General features: G+C 36.3%; 1 protein-coding gene across 5 annotated transcripts in view; it reads right to left on the bottom strand.

The window, feature by feature from the left end:
* Nucleotides 1-21,930, bottom strand: part of Zfr (zinc finger RNA binding protein) — a 59,017-nt gene that overhangs the window by 7,330 nt on the left and 29,757 nt on the right. For 4 of the 5 annotated variants that reach the window (XM_027401256.2, XM_027401258.2, XM_027401257.2 and 1 more), the window contains 9 exons: nucleotides 20,334-20,530; nucleotides 18,525-18,644; nucleotides 16,855-17,000; nucleotides 15,054-15,216; nucleotides 13,798-14,003; nucleotides 12,276-12,426; nucleotides 8,800-8,941; nucleotides 4,225-4,322; nucleotides 3,271-3,366 (listed from right to left, as the gene is read on the bottom strand). In XM_027401256.2, the coding sequence (XP_027257057.1) occupies nucleotides 3,271-3,366; nucleotides 4,225-4,322; nucleotides 8,800-8,941; nucleotides 12,276-12,426; nucleotides 13,798-14,003; nucleotides 15,054-15,216; nucleotides 16,855-17,000; nucleotides 18,525-18,644; nucleotides 20,334-20,530 (1,319 nt within the window). Of the gene's footprint in view, nucleotides 1-3,270; nucleotides 3,367-4,224; nucleotides 4,323-8,799; nucleotides 8,942-12,275; nucleotides 12,427-13,797; nucleotides 14,004-15,053; nucleotides 15,217-16,854; nucleotides 17,001-18,524; nucleotides 18,645-20,333; nucleotides 20,531-21,930 lie in introns of those variants that run through there. The other variant, XM_027401260.2, reaches the window with a different exon arrangement.

Raw genomic sequence — 21,930 nt, 5'->3', positions numbered from 1 at the left:
TAGACTTTGCATGGCAATTATGCATTAAAACAGTTTATTAAACAAATGTACCAGCTGGGTAGTGATGGTGCATGCCTTTAATCCCAGCACTCTTTGGGAGGCAGAGGCAAGCAGATCTCCGTGAGTTCAAAATCAGCCTGGTCTACAAATCAGGTTCCAGGGCAGCCAGGACCATTACACAGAAAAAACCCCGTCTTGTAAAAATCAAACCAAACCAACCAACCAAAAAATCCCACATGTACCCTCTGGTACAAATGTTAACATGAAGGCTGTGCTCCTGCAGGGAGCAATACTTTTCAAGAAGTATTTCTGTAAACAAACCCGCTGTTAATAAAATCTAACATTAAAAAAAAATCTGTCTTCTAAGAACAATAATATAATGTGAAGTTTTTAATTTTAAGAAAAGTCAATGACAGAGAAACCCTGTCTCGAAAAACCAAAACCAAAACCAAACCAAACCAAACCAAACAAAAAAACCCAAAATGAAGCCAAAGTTCAGATACACAGGAAGGTTCCAGGATACTATACTAAGCTAAAATCCAAAGAATCATTATGGAACTGTGGTGGTTTGAAGAATGGCCTCCGCAAACTCATAATTTAAATGCTTAGTCCCCAGTTGGTGGAATGGGGAAGGATTAGGAAGAGTGACCTTTTTGGAGAAAGTGTGTTACTGGTGGTGGGCTTTGAGTTTTCATTAGCCCATGCTATTCCCAGTTAGCTCTCTTTCTCCCCCTCTTGGTTGTTGTCTCAACATGGAAGCTCTCAGCTATTACTGTTCTAGCATGATGATGCATGCCTACTGCCATGATGGTTGCTGTGGGATAATCCTTTGGTATGCTGTGAATATGTATTCCACTCCTTGGTTAATAAAGAAGCTGTTTTGGAAGATACAGAGAAGGGCAGAGTTAGGGAGAGATGAGCCAGCCACCCAAGAAGAAAGATGACAGAGGCCTGGTAAAGTCATGGGTATGTGGCAATACATAGATTAATAGAAATGGGTTAATTTAAGTTCTAAGAGCTAGCTAGTAATAAGCCCGAGTTATTGGCCAAACATTTGTAATTAATATTAAGCCTCTGAATGATTCTTTAAAAGCAGCTGCAGGACCGGGCTGGATAGAAAAACCTCTGATTACATAGGTCATAGACTAACTTTCTGAAAGCAGAGTTAAGTCCTTACTTCAATAAAGTCTTTTTATTTTTTTTGTGAACAGGGTTTCTCTGTGTAGCTTTGTACACCAGGCGGGCCTCAGAACTCACAGAGATTCACCTGCCTCTGTCGCACGAGTGCTAGGATTAAAGGTGTGCACCACCACTGCCCGGCTTAAAGTCTTTCTTCTATAAACTGCCTGGTCATGCTGTCTCTTTCATAGCAACAGAAAAGTAACTAAGAACTAATAAATAGCAAAGAATAAGACGAAGGTGAAAACCAAATTAACTTCTCAAACTCTGTCACATAGGAAAGTGGCAAAAAATGAAAACAAGTAACAGAAAAGACAGTAGTTATGTTAGGCAAAATTAATCTAACAATAGGATAGTTTCTAAATAGAGATTATATTAATCACACAACAGAAAACAGTTTCCCTTCCTTAGGTTAAAAAAAAAAAGAATTCTGAAGGACAAATAGTGTTTCAGAAAATATAAAGCTGCATTCATTTTTTATTTATGTATGTATTTTTGTTTCATTTAGCTTTTTTGACATAGGGTCTTACAATGTAACTCACAATTCCGTGCCTCAAGCTTCCCTAGTGTTGTGACCATATGTGTGTACAATATACCTGAATTTCACTCATAATTTAAAGATTTAACCGTACAAGTAACAAACACAAGCATCCCTTCTTCCTCCTCCTCCAATAAAAACAAAACATTACAGCTCCTTTTTTTTGTTTTGTTTTGTTTTGTTTTGTTTTTTGAGGCAGGGTTTCTCTATGGCTTTGAAGGCTGTCCTGGAATTAGCTATTGTAGACCAGGCTGGTCTCGAACTCACAGAGATCCACCTGCCTCTGCCTCCCCAGTGCTGGGATTAAAGGTGTGCGCCACCAATGCCCAGCTACATTACAGCTCTTTATCTTTCTTCATCCCACTCCCCTTAGAAATAATCACTAAAAGGTGGAACACATCCTTCTAGGAGTGTTTGCAGTGCAATAAGTATGTAATTTGTAGCTCTTAAAAAATATTTATCAGGGAAAAAAAAAACAATTGACCCTACAAGTCTTTTTTGTTTTTCAAGACAGGGTTTCTCTATGTAGCTTTGGAGCCTATACTGGCACTTGCTCTGGAGACCAGGCTTGCCTCTGCCTCCCAAGTGCTGGGATTAAAGGCGAGAGCCACCAACGCCAGGCGACCCTACAAGTCTTAAGTCCAAAGTCCAGGCTTTTGTTTGTTTGGTTTCTCAAGACAGGGTCTCTCTGTGTAGTCCTGGCTGTCCTGGAACTCAATCTGTAAACCAGGCTGGCCTTGAACTCATAGAGATTAACCTAATTCTGCCTCCCAAGCACTGGGCTCAAAGGTGTGAGCCACCACATCTGACAACCTTGACTATTTAACTTTCAATAACCTAACTTTGAAATCAATAGGCTGAGCCCTAATACGTATTTCTGAACAAATTTCTATCTCAAATTCTACTATTCCAGAACAGTGTGTCTTTAATAAAGGCACAAGTTCATTACCCTATTTCCTTAAGAAAGGGACTCTCTCTGAACCTGGAGCTAGGCTAGTAGACAGCAATGCTCCTGTCTTAGCCAGCACAATACTATCAAGTGTGTGTACAACACCATGCCCGGTATTTTATGTGAGGTCTGGGGACTTCATCTAAAGCCCTCAAGCTTGCATAGCTCAGCTGTCACCTAGTCTAGCATAATTGTTAAAAAACAAAAAACAAAACAAAACAAAATTCATTCAGTTATTCATTGTGTGTCTCCCTACTCCTCTGTACTATGGTGTACATTGTCAAAGGACAATTTTTTAGGAGTCAATTCTCTCCTTCTACCATATGAGTTACAGGGATGGAACTCAGGTTTTCAGGTTTAGTAGCAAATGTCCTTACTCACTAAGCTATCTCACCAGCCCAAGCATAATTTTTTAATTAGTAAATCCTAAGAAAGGATTTGTCACCAGAACAGAAGTCCCTAGGATTTGTCACCAGAACAGAAAAATATGATACGTGAAAAAAAAAAAAAAAAAAAAAAAAGTAGAGTCAGAAAGACAAAGAGTAAATAGAGAAGACCTCTCTAAATGCTCATCTTTCATATGGTGCTGTCATAAGCTACTTACCCAGCTGGGAAAATCAGACCAAGTTGGAACTCGTTGACAAAGGTCTCGGAGAATACGTATGATAATCACACAGGACTGTAGGCCATTAGCTCTAGCCTTGAGGGCAACACAAAAACCAACTGAATTAATCTTAGAATATACATCAAAACTATCCCTTGATGAAAAAGAGTTCAAAAATACCACTGTTCAATGGAAGCTCAAATTAAAAATAAAAATAATTACATTTAAGTTGGGTTCAATGAGCTGCCATTTACAGCAGTATTTTATGCCAGAGTTAGTATTTAAAAGCTAGTATTTAGGTCAAAGTAAACAGATTATACAAGAATAATATTTCTTGATCCCCTGTGAACCTTGACCTGTGTTCATACGAAAACAGTAAACTGAAAAAAAAAAAAAAACTGCCTAAATTAGAAATAAAAAGGAAAAGTAAAGAGCTAAAAAGTTTGTCTAGGGACTGGAAGGTTAAGGAGGTCTGTTTGGTTTCCTGTCTGTGCCTTTGCATGTCTGCAAAGTCACTAAACCAAGCAGCTGCTTCCTCACCTTTCATTCCCTACACTCATTAACTTAGAGAAAGAGGGGGAAATCTTAAAACTATACACAAAGCTTTAAACACATATTCCATTATTTAAAGCAAAGTTAATCTGCAGCCTTATGGAATATAATATATATACAAAAACATGTGATGTTCCCGAAGAAGTCAACTTCAAATATAGCCACTAAAAATAAAAAACCCGGAGTACTAACACCCCCAAGCTTGTTTATTGTCAAATTAATAGTAACTGCAAAATGCAGATCTTTATACTCAGCTTTCTAGGATACCTTATTTTTCTGAGATTTAATTTAAAATAGTGTTGCTTAGGCAATCTTTTGAAATGTTTAAGCACAGTTAAACATGTACTGAATGAACTACTCTCTCATAAGGCTACAAGAAAAAAGTAAAATGATGTTCCGAACCTGGAACCACTTAGCGTGGCGTAGAGCAGCCAGAGCGTCAAGGCATTTTTGCCTGTCCAAGACGTCCGGTGGGTCTTTCACCATACCCGAGGTTACATCTAAAATGGATTGAATTGGCAAAATGCAGTGAGGAATGGGTGTTTGACCAGGTGAGCGAGACACTTCCTTAAAGTAGCATCAGTGTCACGTGAGCCATTTGAGAACTTTTCAGTCTAATTAATCCAGGGAGTAACTTTCAACAAAGTTACATAATACAGTATGAAGAACAAAAGGAGAATTAAGATAAACTCCTCAGTGATACAGTAATTTTCTGGAAATAGAAACCTTACTCACCAAAATGAAATCTACAGGAAAGATTATTGGACACAGCGCACCAGCACAAAGAAGACAAAGACAAAAGGGAACACAAAAATCCACCTTAAATGGGAATGCACAACAAACTACCAAGTTGGTAAAGTATTCTAGGTTATTCTGGGGCTAATATAAGCAAGAACTTAAATAAATATGGAATGATCAATACAACAATTACAAAACCCCCTGAAAAAAATTGAAAGGACCAAAATGAGGTGTAGTTCTATGAGAATTCAATTATTTATGTTCAATAGGAGATTTAGCATGTCATAAGAGAATATGAAATGCTTTCTAAAATAAAGGTTCCGTTAAAAGTACTCCAAACAGTAAGCAGAGAAACAATAAGTGAAGCAGAAAAAGGCTACAGGAACTAGCACAGTTAAATACAATTAAGTATAGAAAAGAAGCCATAAGCAGAATGCTTTCATGGTAAATATGTATGGTCTTTATAAGTTGATTAAAATGTGTTGCTTTAATAATGCTTGATAAAATAAGAAACTAAATTAGGACAAGAAATTAACTTTATATTAACAAATACCAGTTTACATTAATAAATCATTCACAAAAGTGAAGATCCAAAGGCCAGCTACACGTTTATCTGAAATACCAATAAAATGTGCAGAAGATAATAAATTTGTTGGTCAAATTATTATATAACCAAATCATAAATATTTCAATCTAATTCACAGTTGCCATCAACTTTATAGTATATTTTGCTTTTCTGGTTTTTGAAACATGGCTCAGGCTAGCCTGGAACTCATGGTTTATCCTCCACCTTCAGCCTCTGAGAGCTGGGATTAAGAGTGTGAGCCATCATACCTGGCTTATAATGTATTTTTAAAATGCAGGAAAATTACAAGAAGTAATTTTCTTGAGTATAAGAAGTAGCTAGAGAGCACCAAAAACCACGACACATTTAGGCTACATAATTTACTGAGTACTTCAAGTGTCCATGAGTGACAAAAGAAGAAATATAAAAACTAATGGGTACTGTAAGTCTGAGTTAAGTGCTTGAACTTTTGACTTAAAGTCCAGAAGGAATCAGTTAGATGCCCTGGACCAGGGTCAGGAGTCTAGTTGGTTGTGGGTTGCCTGACCCTGGGTGCTGGGGATTGAAATGGGGTCCTCTGCAAAAGCAGCAAGTGCTCTTACTCAATGAGCCATGTCTTCAGCCCAGGAATTTAGAAGTCTCACAAGGTACGTTGTCACCCTTATGAATAGAAGAAATATGAAAAGGTATCTAAAAAACGAAATAAAGAAAAAGAACAGAGAAAGGAAAGCTAACTACCCTGAAAAAGAAAAAAATTCACCTCTACCACTTCCATTCTCCACAACATGAAGACTACAAGGGAGGACCTTTGACTACTGCTCTTATTTAAAGTATGTTAAAGACAGAATGTAAATAGACAAAACTATGGTCAGTATAAAAGGTTTCTAAATCTACTGTATTTCAAAATCTTAAAAATTCTTCCAATAATTTTTTTTTTGTGTATAAGCATAACTTGGTAAATTTTAACCTACAATACAAATTCAATAATGCCAGAATACCTATAAGTTAAAAAAAAGAGCTATATAAGTAGGAAATTTTTGTTAAATTTAGAGTGTGGATTTTTGTACCCATTTTTATATTTTAAGTAGATTAACCCCTTAGATATATTGTGCTAAAATCATACTTGTTCCCTAACAGTCAATGAAACAAAACAAAAAACTGTTAATTTATTAAAACAAAATACAAATTCTTTTCCTACATGAATGTATTTCACAAATTTTAAGGGGTTAATCACCAATTAGAAGACATGCTGTGTCCACACTATTTTATGATTAAAAGTTAATGGGAATATATTAATTTCAATTAACATGGTTATGTAAAATATAATTCACCCAACTATTTAAAAACTAGTGTGAACACTGCTCAATTCTAGAAGAGACAAAAGACAAACAAAATAGCCACACAAAGGACAAAAAAATGCCAGACTCTGCATCCAAAATCCCCCCTTAATCAAATGGCAGATGTGACACTGAGCTTTTGAAAACCTTGGTCAAAAATCCTTCCGATGTCTTGGCAGCAACCCCTGACAGGAATCAATCCCTTCTGCTAGAAGGCTTTGGACCGGGCCTGATAAGCTACAGGTAGAAAAAAACACACACAATACTTGATTTGCTGCAGAAAAGACTCTGTAGCAATGGTTAGAGCATTCTGAACATTTCAAGCTTAAAGTCAATTAAATGTTTACTGTATGTTAACTGTCAAACACAGTACCAGAAGACATCTGTTATGTATTTAACAGTTATTTTGACAATTTAGTTATTTCTTTTATTAAATGATTTTCATATCAAACAGGACCACTACATATTAAAGAAGCTATCACACTATGTGGAAATATAATAGTCAAATCTTATGATTTACAATGTTCTTCCGGCAAAGCCTTCCTTAAACCCTGTACTAACTCCCCAAAGCAAGCTATAGGCTTTAAATGATTTGAAGACACAGAGCACCGGGAGCTGCAGTCAGAGAGAATACATACCGATATTCTGCAGCTAGAAAGAAGCAATCTTCATGATAAAGCTAAAAACATGGGTTTACTGCAGTCATCTGCAGCAAGGAACACTCTTAACAATGTTTCTACACTTTTGTATATCTAACTTTCCAGCTCAGTGTCTTGAAGCAAAATCTTTCAATTTTAGGCTGACCATTTCTTTCATGATCATATTAAATTCAGAACTGTAATACTATCTCAGTCTGGGTCAGACAAAAATATAATTTTGTTTCCTTCAGAAAGGCTTGTTAAAGGATTTACTACAATAGGGCACTATTAACTTACAAAATGGCTTAATAATGAACTGAGGCTAAATACACAGAAGCATTCTGAAATAAAGCTAAATGGTTACATAAGCATAACTTTACATTAAACACAGCAACATTAATTTATAAAATATCACACTAGATTTTAAAAACCGAAGTAAAGGATCATACACTATATACAACTTGGCCAAATTGACTCAGGAACTATTTTCTTCAACAACATGGAAAGCCAGATCTTCCAGGGGAATTCATGTTCACATAAATGATCCTTTACATTAAATTCACCTATTTTTTAGGGTGCAAAACTTAAGATACAACATTTAAAAATCCTAATATGGTGCACATATGAAATATACAAAATCAGACATGCCTCCAAATGAAAATTTGACTAAAATATCCTTTTCTTGGGCTATGGAAAGCCCAGTTTCTTAAAAATAATTGCTTTGCCTTAAGAAAACAAATTTAATAGAATTGATCATCTTTTCCTTCTCAACCTGCACTACAAACAAACAATGTGAAATTTAATTCCATTTTCAGTAATGTAAGATGGATAAAAACAACAGGAAAGGAAACAAAGTAAATTTTATCTGACCCATAAAATAAGAGAACTGACATTACTGCAGACACTGATCATGCTTTTGGCTTAAACGCTTTGGAAGCTTTGAAGATGTTACAGAACAGTCAGTCCCTAGAGCAACATTGCTGGCACCAGGAGAGTTTCATGTTCTACAAATGCAAATTCAGTTAAAAAAAAAACAAAAAACAAAAAACAAAAAGGAAACCCCTGAACTGTACTGTAACTCACTTATCCACATCATTTGTTAAGAGCTCTAGGATGATATGCAGGTCAAATGCCCAAAACTGTGTGCATTAGCATGTTCTGCATTTATGAAAGTACGCAAAACCAAAGTGCAACCTCAGAGAACTAGAAATATGTACTTCAGGACAGGCCAGATCCATGACTTTATACATAACAATTTTAAGTAAATACTGTAGATAGTTCGTCAATTTGTGAAAACTTTTTTCATTAAGACAAGGCAAAACCAAGATTGTTTTAGCAAAAGTTAAATTGTGGCCCTAGTTATTAACAAGCATTTAACTTTTATTCATGTGTCAACTATATAAAACACAATTTTTGAAGTTTTTTTTCCAGAAATCTGAGGTTTGCAAGAAAAAAAGAAAAAAAATCTGTCAAGAAAACCAATCACATATTATGTTTTCTATAATGGTACATTACTAAGGAGAGCATTCACTTTGTTAGAAATGATCTAAAGCCAAAACTAATTGCTGAGTAAGTTAAATCTATTAAATTCATATGTAATGCCAGCATGTTGCCTTCTAGGGCTTAATGCCATCAAAGGGTAGGTAAATGGAAAACAAAAAGTTAATAGAAAAGTAGAATGCTTAATTGGCTTTCCAACCTCCTTCCCTCATGTTCTCTTCTCGAATAATTGGAGATGTCAGGGTGATAGTGACTTGCATTTTGGGCTCCACACACGAGTTCAAAATTATTGCTGCTTCAGACACAGCACATTTTATGTCATACTTCTCAGGACTTATAACCTATGTAATGAAGATTATAAGAAATTAGTTGAATCTTTTGCATTAGAAGACAAAAAAAGCTTTATTGTGGCTATTATAGTAAACATTCTACAAACACTGGATTCTATTCCCTCTACAAAACATATGCAACATTACTGTTACCATTAACCTCTTGCCTTTCCTTATTTTCAGCATTCTTTGTGGAAGTAGTGTTTCCCACTATTTCAAAACTTTTTTATTGATTCTTTTGTTTTCTTCCCCGAGACAGGGTTTCTCTGTGTAGCCCTGGCTGTCCTGGAACTAGTTTTGTAGACCAAGTTGGTCTTGAACTCACAGAGATTCGCCTGCCTCTGTCTACCAAGTGCTGGTATTAAAGGTGTGCACCACCACCACCCAGCGTTATTGATTCTTATTATTCTTATGTGTTTGAGTATCTTGCCTGCATGTATGTCTGTGTTCCATGTGCAAGTTTGTGTCCACAGAGGAAAGAAGAGGGCTCAGATCCCCTGATAATGGAGTTACAGATAGCTGTGAGTCATCAAGTGGGTGTTCTTAAATAATCTTTCCATTATTTGTAAAAGGAGTTATTTGTACATGTGTATGCATGTTTCCTTTAGCCAAGAAATTTTAAAAAAGCTGCTGCCACCATGTATCTCTTATTTATTATACTTTCATGGGAAGTAAAATAAATATGAGCACCTCAAGGAGACTGATTCAACAACCATTCCCATAGTTCATTCTCTGTGACTTTTTAATATACTGCTTACCAAGAAGCAGTCAAAACCTGACCTATTGCAATTTGGTAGAATCTAGCTCCAGTTTATACGAACAAATGAAGCCTCTATACAGACATTACAGGGGATGGATATAAAGCTCAGTTGATAAACCACTTGGTGTGTGGAAGGCTCTGGATTCAAAACCCAGTACCCACCACTGAAAACAAGATAGAAACATGCAATTTTTATACAGTACTATTTAGGCTCAAATTGTACATTACTTTTTACTTGTGACACCATACTTAACACATATAGGGTTGCTGGAGAATTAACTTGAAACAACAACAATAAAAAAAAAAAAAACACCAGCAACTGACATTGCAATTTATTTATTATGTGTGCACATGCATGTTTACATATGCCACAGTGCATGAGAGGAGGCAGAGACAGACTTGCTATAGTTTTCTTTCCGCTAACTGGGTCCTGGGGAGTGTGAATACGGCCGTCAGACTTGGCAGCAATTCTGAGCAACCTCACCAGTCACCTAGATTAACTTTGTAAGTACTTATACTAAGTAAATGTTCATGACAATGATGATTAGTTTATTTTACCTGTTTATGCACACACACAATTAAGAGCAAGTGATGTGGAGAGCAGTTTACTTTTGATTAACTTAAATATTTAGCACTTTTTCATCATTTTCTTTCATTTTAAAAAGACTGTGTGTGCAAGAGTGTTTTGCTTGCACATTATCTACACCACATGCATGCCATGTGAGGTTAGAGAGGGTGTTGGATCCCCTGTAACTGGAGTTCTTTCTGGCTGCTTGTGAGCAGACAAGGGGTGCTGGGACTTAATATTTATTGCAGGGACAATAAAAATTCTTTTAACTGTTGAGACATCTCAATGACCCCTCCCCTAAAAAACTCTATTCTAGTGTGTCCACACATACTACAACATGAATGAGTCGGAAGACAATTTTTAGAAATCAGCTCTTTCCTGTGCACAGCTTCTGGGAATCAAGCTTAAGTCATCAGGCTCTGTAGGCAAACATTTTACCTACTGAACCATCTGGATGGCTACTTAAAAAAATAAAATTCTTTGCAGTATAAATAAGTGCCAATTAGCATCAAACTATTACTTAAAAATTTTGTGATCACCTCCACTAACGCTTTCCTGCCACTGTCCTTGCCCCTTCACTGTCCTATCCATATCAAAATGTAAGTGAGAAAAAGAAACCCAATGCTAATTTTACTGGCTACTAACACTTGGAAAGATTAGCTTTCAATTCTGGAAACGTTAATATGAAAGAAACCAAACCAAAGCAAACCACTAGGTGCCAATGCTAAATTCAATATGGCTTAAGTTCAACAGGACACTACCCTTTTGTTTTCTGTTGCTCTAATCTGGTCAAGTACAATTCTGAATTAAATCCCAACTCCTAAATCTAGAATGTTTAATTAAATGGCAATATTTTAGAAGACTGATTATAAATGACAAGAAAACATTACTTAAACCTTGGTCATTAATCTTGGTGATTAAATATAAAGTTATCCTGCCCAATCTGGCCTGCTTTGTGAATCACCCCCTTTTCCAGTACACTACCTGTTCATTATTTACTTATTGGATCAGTTGTCACATATGTGATGCTGGCATTCAAATACAACTACAACAACTAAAGAGAAGCTTTAGTGAAAATGGTGAAAGTTCTCACCCTGTGGAATGATGGGATTGGGAATGTAGCTTGGTGGTACAGCACACGTTTAACATGAAAAAGGTCTTGGGTTTATAGACAATATTCCCCTGTTGCATGGATGCAGATATGCTGAAATTGTTGCTACTAAGACATATGGTGGAGATTAATCTACTCTGCTTAATTATAAGTATTTGCCTAATTTATTAGCACTTTATCTCAGGTATGCAGGAGTAGGAGAAACATGACATATGCACTGTCTGAGGTTTTAGACATCCTGGGGGCTTCAGGGAATCTCCAGACATCTTTCCAAGGGTACAGAGTAACTGCTGTATTAATAATAGAAAGTAAGATACATACACTCTCATTATATCAAAACTAAGAGCTTCATGAATTAAAAAAAAAAACTTGCTATATATGAGCATTTTATTTTTTGTTTTAAAAATCTGGTCAGTTGAGATGATCAGTGGGTAAAAGGCACTTGCTGCCAAACCTGATGATTGGACTTTGATTCCTGAAACCCACGCAGTGGGAGAAGAGAACTGGCATACATTTTGTTCTCTGATTACTATACACACCATGATGTGTATAAACACAGTAAATAAAATAGGGAAAAAAATATTCTCTGCTATATCTTCTCAAGAGTCCAATTTTGGAAAAAAACTGGGAACATGCTGATTTTTTTCATTTTTAAAATAAATTAGCAAGATGGTGTGCTGCTAAATTTCAAGCACTGAAAAATCCCCAAAAGCTGAAGCAGAAAACAGTTTCCTCAAGTTTGCACAATTAAGGGGTGGGGGAGGAGGAGTAGCTGCAAACCTCTTCACTATGGAAAGCCAAGCCAAACGTGAAAAGGCTGGCTGAGGTTTAAATTGAAGCACACTTAGTCCTGCCAAAAACTTCTAATATGGACAAAGGGTAAATTTAACATTTCCATAATACTTACAGCAAGCTGCTTGGGTAGGTTTTCTGCAATACGGCTTAATAATGTCTTTGAAGGTTTTTCCGAGCACAGCAAAACAAGGTTGACATTTCTGTCTCCTCTGAGAAGTAATCCTTTTGCCAATACTCCTACTCGTAATACCCCTTTTAGAGCTCTGCAGCAAAATCAACTTACATTAAAATATGACATTTCTCAACTAGAACTCTATAATTTCCTCCAAGCATAATAGTAAACTAGATGACTTTTGCACTATTGAAACTTTCTTCAACCACACTGCAAAAATACACAGTATTTTAAACTTTATGTCATTTAGATAAAACAACATAAAAACAAATCAAGGTTGCACAGATGGCTCAGTGGTTGAGTGATGGTTCCTGAGGAACAGGGTTCAAATCCCAGTACCCACATAGTAATCTCTATTCAGCAAAACCTGCAATTTGAGCTCCATGGTGTTGGATGCCGTCTTCTGGTCTCTCCATGCACATACATGCATATACTAAAACACACACACACACACACACACACACACGCAAATATAAGTATTTTTTAAAGACCAAAACTGTGATCAAGTTCTAAGTTTGCACAGGGACAACTAAAACAAATACTTTCTTGCAGAATCTCACTATTTGCACAGGCTGGTTACAAACTTGTGATCCTCTTGCTTCTGCTTCTTGTGTGCTAGGTTTTAAGTGTGGGCTCAAACACCTAGCCCCTTGTGTTTTATTTTACAAGTCAGAGTTGTAAGAGAAACAATACAAAAAATATTCCCCAAATCAGAAAATCATAAATTTGAAAGATGTTAAATCTTGGCTAACTTATGCTTTATGGTCAATACCTTTAAAAGGTACTAAAATATAGACAAATTGGTGACAGATGCAACACATAAATAAAACCAGAAAAGAGAAGGTTAATATAATTGAAAAGTTGTAAGGGCTACTTTCAAAGAGATACAGCATTTTTATAATAAACATTTAGTAAGTTTTTTAAAAAAATTAACAAAAAACCTGTGGTAGCTGGGTGGTGGTGATGCACACCTTTAATCCCAGCACTCGGGAGGCAGAGGCAGAGGCAGAAGGATCTGTGGGAGTTCCAGGCCAGCCTGGTCTACAAAGGGAGTTCCAGGACAGTCAGGACTGTTACAAAGAGTAACCCTGTCTTGAAAAACAAACAAAAAAGCAAAAAATAAAACTGGTGGTGGTAGAAATGCTACTACTCATTATAGCAAAAATACAAGTATAGTTCCGATGTGTGAACTAAGAACAGAAATTGAGTTCCCCCTCCCCCATTTATATATATATATAAGTAAATATTTAATGTCTGCTGTCAGATCTCCTGGAGCTAGAGCTACTAATAGTTGTGAGCTGTGCGATGTGGGCGCCAGGAACTGAACCCAGGTACTCTAAAACTAGAGCAGAAAACATATTTAACCACTGAGCCATCCTTGCCAGCCCCTTATCACTCTTGTTAATGTTTAAAATAAATATAAAATGTCCATGTAAAGGAAATAAGCAATTTGTAAACTCACCTGTCTTTACCTCCCTCTTTTTTATCATCTCCCTCTTTGTTCTTATTCTTCTCATGTTCAGACAAACTGTCTGACACGAGTTTTAAAGCACGTTCAGTGATAGAAACGATTTTTTGAACTGCTTGTAACTCTTCCTCAGTTGGGTAAATGGTTGCATGTTTTGTCATTACATAACGATCATCAGACGAATCAGGGCGACGTAAGGGCTAGAGAGAGCAATGTTTACTTTTCTGAATAAAAGAAAACTCTTTAATTTTTCAATTATGTAGTTGCTAAGCTTTACAACAAGAAAGCCAATTAAAAAAAATGTCCATTTAAAAATTTATTTTCCTTTTTCAATAAAATGAAAATGTATCTCTGTCCTAAACAAACAAAATTATTGTATGGATAGATATAGATTTGTGTATATTTATGTATATTATTTATATGTATACATAAAACCCAAGGCTATAAAATGCCTTTTAAAGTTTGTATAGCACCATACTCAAACCTGGGAAATAGAATACAAAGTTCTCTACGACTGGCCTAATCTCTCTCCTTGTGAATACTTTTCAAGTAATCTGAAACACCTTGTTTTCAGTTATATTAAGTCTGCATATAATTGCTCAGACACTGTAATGGGAAATGAGAAAGATTAGGTAACACAGTTACCTCTAACATTAAAAATTCCTTCCGATCTAAGGAAAAATAAAGGCAGGAAAGTCTCTTACATATAAAGTATTTATCAAAAGTAGCTCTGTAGCTGGATGGCTACAGTGGCACATGCTTTTAGTCCCACACCTTGGGAGGCAGAGGCAGGAAGATCTCTAGGTCCAAGACCAGACTGATCGACAGAATGAGAGTACAGAACAGCCAGGGCTACACAGAGAAATCCGGTCTTGAAAAACCAAAACCAAAACAAACAAAAAAATAGCTCTGCATCTAGAATTTAACAAGAAAATAAAGAAGTGTAAAGGAAACATGGCCAAATTCTTATGTATAAAGACATTAGAATCTTTAAGAGAAGGACTAGAAATAAAGTCAAGATCAAACTAATGAGCTGGGCAGTGGTGGCACATGCCATTAATCCCAGCACTCGGGGGAGTTCCAAGACAGCCTCCAAAGCTACAGAGAAAGCTGTCTTGAAAAAAACAAAAACAAAAACCAACCCCCCCAAAACCAGTAAAAAAAGGAGATGAAACTGATGATATTATTAAATCTCAAACCAGCGCACAAAACATCTTCTAATGTTGAAAGAGGCTTAAGCAGATACTCACTGCGGGACCCTGTGGCTGGGGAGGCATGCCTGGTCGGACTCCTAAAAGACCTAATGGGCCTGGAGGACCATGAGGATAGCCTCCATCAGGCATTCGTCTGCGATCATCCCAATGATGCTGTTCTTCCTCCATTCGTCTCCAGTACATATCCTCTTCATAACGTCTGATGCACAAGTGATACACCAAAAACAAAGAATATAACCAGATTAAGAACTTCTATCAATATAACATAAAACCTATTTATAAAAAAAAAAGTACAAAAGCCAGCAAAACTCAGCAGGAAAAGGTGCCTGTAACAGACTGATGACCTGAGTTCCATCCTTGGGACCCAAGGAGAGAACAGATGCCTTACCTGCAAGTTCCCCTTTGACTTCTACTTAAGCACAGTGACACACATGTAACCATCCTTACACTGGCATTAAAGCGAGCACATGGACAAACACACCACACACCATCAAAACAAAACAATCCCATCCAAAATACTTTACTACTCCTCATTTTCTTTGACTTCCATTATTTTTTTTAATTGAGAAGTAAATGGAGTAAAAACTAGAGACAACAATATTATAAGAACAAGACCCCACACCTCGAGAACAAAATTAGAAGAAAAAACAGACACCTCAGCTTATTCTAATCATTTAATGATTGTAAATCCAAATACCTATGACTGAAGGAGCCTAACTGATAATAAATTGTGTATGTACGTTTGTGAGCATGATGGAGTGTGTGCATGTGTCATGGTGTTCATGTGCAGGTCAGAGGACAACCTTTAGTACTGGGTTCCCTCCTTCCATCTTGTTTGAGACACGTTCTTTTTGTTGTTGTTGCACATGCCAGGCTAGCTTGCCCACAACTTCCAGGAATTCTCCAGGCTATGCCTCCCATTACAGACATAGGATCACAGATGTGTAGATTAGTAGCTCCATGGTGCTGAGATGGGACAGGAAACATGGAAGACAAACTGGGAGTGATTGTTAATGTGGCTGCGATTTCTTTAAGTAGTGGCAAAATATTCAAAAACTGATGGTGGCACAAAATCTTGTAATTGAATTATACATGAGATTTAAATATGAGAATTTTGCTGGTTCTAAACAGAAGCACCTACCAAAATATGACATTTCTTCAACTGTTACAATTTTTTATGACCTTAAATTATACTCTGTGTTAAGAGTATATGCAGTCTGGCAATGGTGGTGCACACAATCCCAGCACTTGGGAGGCAGAGGCAGGCAGACCTCTGTTGAGTTTGAGAGTAGCCTGGTCTACAAGAGCTACTTCCAGGACAGCCTCTAAAGCCACAGAGAAAAACCAAAAAGAGTATATATGTACATGTGAGTCTAGGATCCAGAAGAGCACTGGATCCCTTAGAGCTGGTTATCTGATGTTCGAGAAACTGCAAGAGTGCCATGTGCTCTTAACCTGAGCTACCTTCACAATCTCCAACTTCTTTACATATTTAATATATATATAATATCATTTACCACTTTTTTTGTGAATCCTTGACTGAGCTTTAACTTGGGCTGGCCTTGAAATCATATGCCTTTGCTGGGATTGAAAATGTGAGCCGCCACCACAAAATTCTTCAAACCAAGGTAATAATCAAATATAAGTATACTAATGTTTATCTTTCTTTAGGATCTTAGCGAACACTGAAAGTACATTAAATCTGAATATGAAAGTCACATTCATAAGTTTTTTCTTATTTAAGGCGAGCCTGGTCTATAGAGCCAGTTCCAGGACAGGTTTCAAACCTACAGAGAAATCCTGTCTCGAAAAACAAAACAAAAGCTAAAAACATTACCTCATTTCCATCCTCCAGCGCTCCTCCTCTTCTCGTCTCCGCCAATATTCTTCCTTCTGCATTTGCTTCCTCATTTTCTCTTCCTGAATCTTTCTTGCTCGAATACTGGGCTTTACTTCTACTTGCAAATCTGGATTTACTTTTTTCTGTTAATGCCAATAATATATTTTTAAAAAGGAGCAGGCCCCTTCAACAAACTTAATCAATTAAATGCAATTTACTTTTGTATTTGTTGGTGTGTACCTACGCACGCTTATGTGCAACAATGCATGTGTGAAGATCAGAGGATAATTTTTATGAGTTCTCTCCTTCCACCATGTGTATTCCAGGGATCAAACTCAGGTCAGACAGTTGCTCAGTGCCTTACCTGCCTAAAACCATTTTGAAGTACACAATTGCACAGTCTTTCATCAGAGACGTATAGTTACAAATTTCATGTACAACAGCTATGTATTGGTTTCTTGTTTTCATTTGTGAGACAGGGATGACTTTAAACTAGATTTGTAAGTGACGATATCCTTAAACTGTTTCATGTGCCTCTACCGAAAGTGAAATGTTGAAATTATAACCATGTGCCACCACACCCAGTTTATGTAGTGTTGGGAATTCAATACAGGATCTTGTGTCTGTCAACCAGCACTCTACCTAGTCCCCAGTCCTGTTTTGTTCTTTTGTTCTTTGGTATGAAGGTTATCACTGTATAGCTCAAGTTGGCCTTGAACTTGTGATTAGTCTCAGCTAGGTGCCAGAATACTTGTTAAAATTTTCTACTCAAGAGTACAATTTAGTACTTGTACTAATTAAGTAATTAGGTTGAATCAGAGAAAAATCTTTTCATATGAAACTAATGCCCTACAACTGTTATCCTCTGTTAGTGTGCTCATTATTACTTAATCTAGTTGGAGCCAGAGATGAGTAAATTTGGCATGGGAACATGGAATCAAATTACCATGAATGGCATATTCCCAACCCATGTTTAAAAGAAAAAAAACACACCTACTCTACCAGTCCAGGCATTTTAGCAACTTTAACATGTTAATATCTGAAGGAAGGCAATGATGAATTCCTAGTATGAAATAAATTAAGAGATTTTCCAATACTATCTACAAATTAATTTTACCAAGAAGGGAGGTGAAGTGGTACACTGTAGACCCAATGTGAAACAACTATCATTACATGACTTCTTGAACCAAGCAATATTTTATTGTTAGATTCTACTTTTGCCAGTTATTTCAACTATAAAGAACAGGGTTATACTATTATTAGTTACATATAACTAATAAAATACCTGATTCTATGAAAGTGAATGTATCATCATTAGATCATGCTAATTTTAGAATGGGAGATCATACACTAGGTAAGTTGTTTAGATTTTGCATATAATGCTATAGTAGTCTTACAAAAGGACAATTAAGGGTTGGAGAGACAACTGGCTTAGAGGCTAAGAGCACAGGTTGTTCTTCCTGAAGACCTTGGTTTGATTCCCAGCACAAAATGTTCCCAGTCTGTAACCCTAGTTCCAAGAGATTCAACGCTTTCTTCTGGCCTCTGGGTAACAGGCAAACATGTGATGCACAAGCACACATGCATGTAAAATACCCATACACAATAAAAACGTAGGGTAAAAAAGTCTTGAAAGGACAACAGTTCAGTAGTCAGCATTTACTTACTTTATACTGAAGTCTATGTCTTCGTCCTTTTAAGTGCATCTCTTTAGCATTGGGGTCATTAAAGCTGCATTCACATAATTTACAGTGGAAACGAATGACTTTCCCTTCATCGTTTCGTACCTTGGTGTGGAAAAAAAAAAATACAATCTCCGATCAAATTGGGAGCAAGCAGAATTTGAAGTGGAGTAAAAACAGGAACATCTATAATTTTTCATTTTTTTTGTATTTTCAATTTATTTATATCATTTTTTTTCAGCTAAAAATGGCCTTAAACTCCTGATCTCCTATGTTCCCAATACTGGCATGCACCACCATGCTGGTCTTATTTTCAAATCTGTTTTTAAACTCAACCTCCATCCCCTCCTCAAGCCTGGAATTCTCTATACAGACTGGTTTGACTTCGAACTCAAAGATCCATCAGTTTCTGCCTCCTGACTGCCCAGGCCTAATTTTTAAAACATATAGAAACTTGGACTGGGATGAGTACTGGGATATACTTGCCTTTGTAAAATAGTTTCTACTTTAATATCTGTGTCCACGCATTTAGATTTACTTTTGAAGTATTTCTATTAATCTTTGACTATTTCATAAATGAGTATAATATATTCTGATCATATCTCATCCACTATTATTCACACCCATCTTTAACAACTCTCTCCTCCTCGGTAAGTTTCTTTTCATAATTTCATGTCTTTTGGTATGATTTGTGAGCTACCAGATTTAACTGGGACGCCTGTATGGGCACATGTATTGATTTATTTATAGAAGCATGGGCAATGTGCCAGTGCCTACATTACTGAAGATATGACCCTTCACTCCTTCCTATCAGTCAGCAAATGACAACAAATCTGCAAGGAGTGGCATGACTCCATGAGGCTTTATACTTCCATGACTGAATGTTTATCAGGTTCATTTTAAGCTGATCCTGTATAGGCCAACCATGTTTCCCTAATTTAGTTAAGAATTCATAAATTCACATTACTGACCACCTGTTTCTTGGAAATGAGGATGATTTAAACACCCAATTTTGATATACAAACTTCTCAAATCTCAAGATTTTGATGCATATGAAAAGATGCAATTTTTTTCCCTAACTGTTCAGTGAGACAAACACTGAGAAATTGTGTCCAAATTGTGCTATTAAGGCCGGATTTGAATCAAATTGTCTAGAGATTAGATTTAATTAACCTAAGTCATTAAAAATAAAAGTGCCTGAGAACACATTCTAAAAGGTAATCAAATCTTACCTTTATAAGATAGTCATTTATAAATTACTTATAAGTTAATATCCTAGCCATATGCCTCATAAACAAAGAGTCAACATATTATGTAATCTCTTTTGATAGAGCAACAAACTAAGGAATAAAGTTACCAAAACCCTACATATCACTGAATTTTACCTAAACGTCACAACTATATTGGGTAAACATCTTAATTTTATAAACATACACCAGAGGCTGGAAACTTATACATGATTTCCAAAAGAGTGAAGCTGGACTGCAGTGTTACACTACACCACATGATCTTTCTGTTAATAGTGACTCTTTATTCAAGCCTCTGTGATGTTACTTTGTTCCTGCATTTACTGGACTCACTTGACCTGTAAAACAGGAAGTGTTCTAATCAGCTCTCTAAACCAAATGAATGATACCCATTAGATCAGCAACCTTAATTTTATAAGTAACTAAAATCTAAACTACAACTGGGTACAGCATGATTTTACACATCAAGTGTGCTTGCAACAGAGTCACATATCTTTCTCCCCCGTCCCCTGCCCATTTCAAAGCAATGGTTTTCTCAGATCAATACCTCTTCAACATAATCATGTCCCACTGGTTGTACATCACTCTGCAAAGCAGCAAGCGATGCAGGCGTGACTGGTTCTGACACTGCATCTTGCTTTACTTCTGGAATCTGCACAGCAGAGGCAGCAGGAGTACTTTTAACACATTCAGTTCCTTTTAAGTCTTCAGATTTATTTCCTGTTGACTGCAGCTTATTACCACCTAAAAATGCAAAAAAAAATTACAGTAATTTTATTTTTGTATAATTTATTAAGCTATACAAACTTGTTAAGATGAAAACGAAGTTATCTTTACTATCACTGGTTAAACTTTATACAAAAAAGATTAGAATTTCTTGAAACTGTATATATTACATTGCTTTTTGTATTCCATTAACGAACCACATTTCTCCTCATCTTTCCCTTCTCCATCCTGTAACATACAACCATATCTATATCTAGAAAGCCTATCTTGGTTCTCCTAACATTTAGCACCAAAATCAAACAGAAGGAACCTGAAAAGAAAGGAAGTAAATATAGCCTATGTTTGTACTGAGTTCCCTAAACTGTCATTAATAATAAATAGTATCTACCTAATCCCCATAGAGGCTTTTCTTTTATTTATCTACTAATATATTTTTTGCACATCTCTCAGATGGGGGTTCTCAGGCTGCAGAAACGCTAGATGTGGAATTAACTATGTAGGCCAAGTTGGACCAATTATTTTGGCAGTTCTCTCTCTACCTCCCAAGTGCTGGAATTATAGGCATGCATCACACAGTGGGCTTTATGTGGGGATATGGATTGAACCCAGGGCTTTCTGCATGCTACGCCATAACCACATGTGAAGGTCAGAGAAAAATCTGAAGTCAATTCTCTCCTACCATATGGGAACCAGGAATTAAACTGGAGTCATCAGGCTTGGCAAGTGCTTTGTACCCACCATGATCTTTCCAACTGAGATTTGTTTTTATTCTAAATTGTGTGAATAACCTCAAAAATGAAAAAGAAAACTACAAATCACTACTTTCATTTTAACCAATTAAATTTAACACTTTACTCAAAAGAATAACAAACTGTCAATGATCTACTCTTAAACCTCTTTCCAATATATTTTAAGAACTATCTACAGCAAGAATAAGACAATTACACAAATGTAGGAATCTGTCAAAGAATAAATTCAGCAAAATTTCACTAAAAAGTCTAAGAATGTAACTGTGATTGAGCTGCTCACAATTTTAAAGGAAGAGGTAAGTATTCATAATATCCTGAGCTAGGCAGGAACTGGATATTGTAGGAATGAAGCAGAACAGAGACATAAGCCTTTACTTCACACAGTTAGAAATGACTTCACAAAGGGTATATCATTTGCACTGGGCTTTGAGAGAAGATTAATGAGACTGAAATGCTCAAGGAAGACAGCAGAGAATAATGTCTAAGCAGAAAGTACAGCATGTCTAAGAGGTAGCAACATGGACTTAAATGCTGTAGTAAACTGAAGAAAGTCAGTAACTTAGTATCAACTACTACTCCCCCAGGTAAAGGTGACATAAAGAAGGTAGAAGTCAGTTATGAAGGCTTTTACAACATGACAGTCATAAATAGACTACATAGAAAGAAAGG

The sequence above is a fragment of the Cricetulus griseus genome, chromosome 2 (genome assembly GCF_003668045.3).
Source record: "Cricetulus griseus strain 17A/GY chromosome 2, alternate assembly CriGri-PICRH-1.0, whole genome shotgun sequence".
Classification (NCBI taxonomy): Eukaryota; Metazoa; Chordata; class Mammalia; order Rodentia; family Cricetidae; genus Cricetulus; species Cricetulus griseus.
Note: the sequence above shows the minus strand (reverse complement) of the source record. Positions and strands in the feature narration are given on the sequence as shown.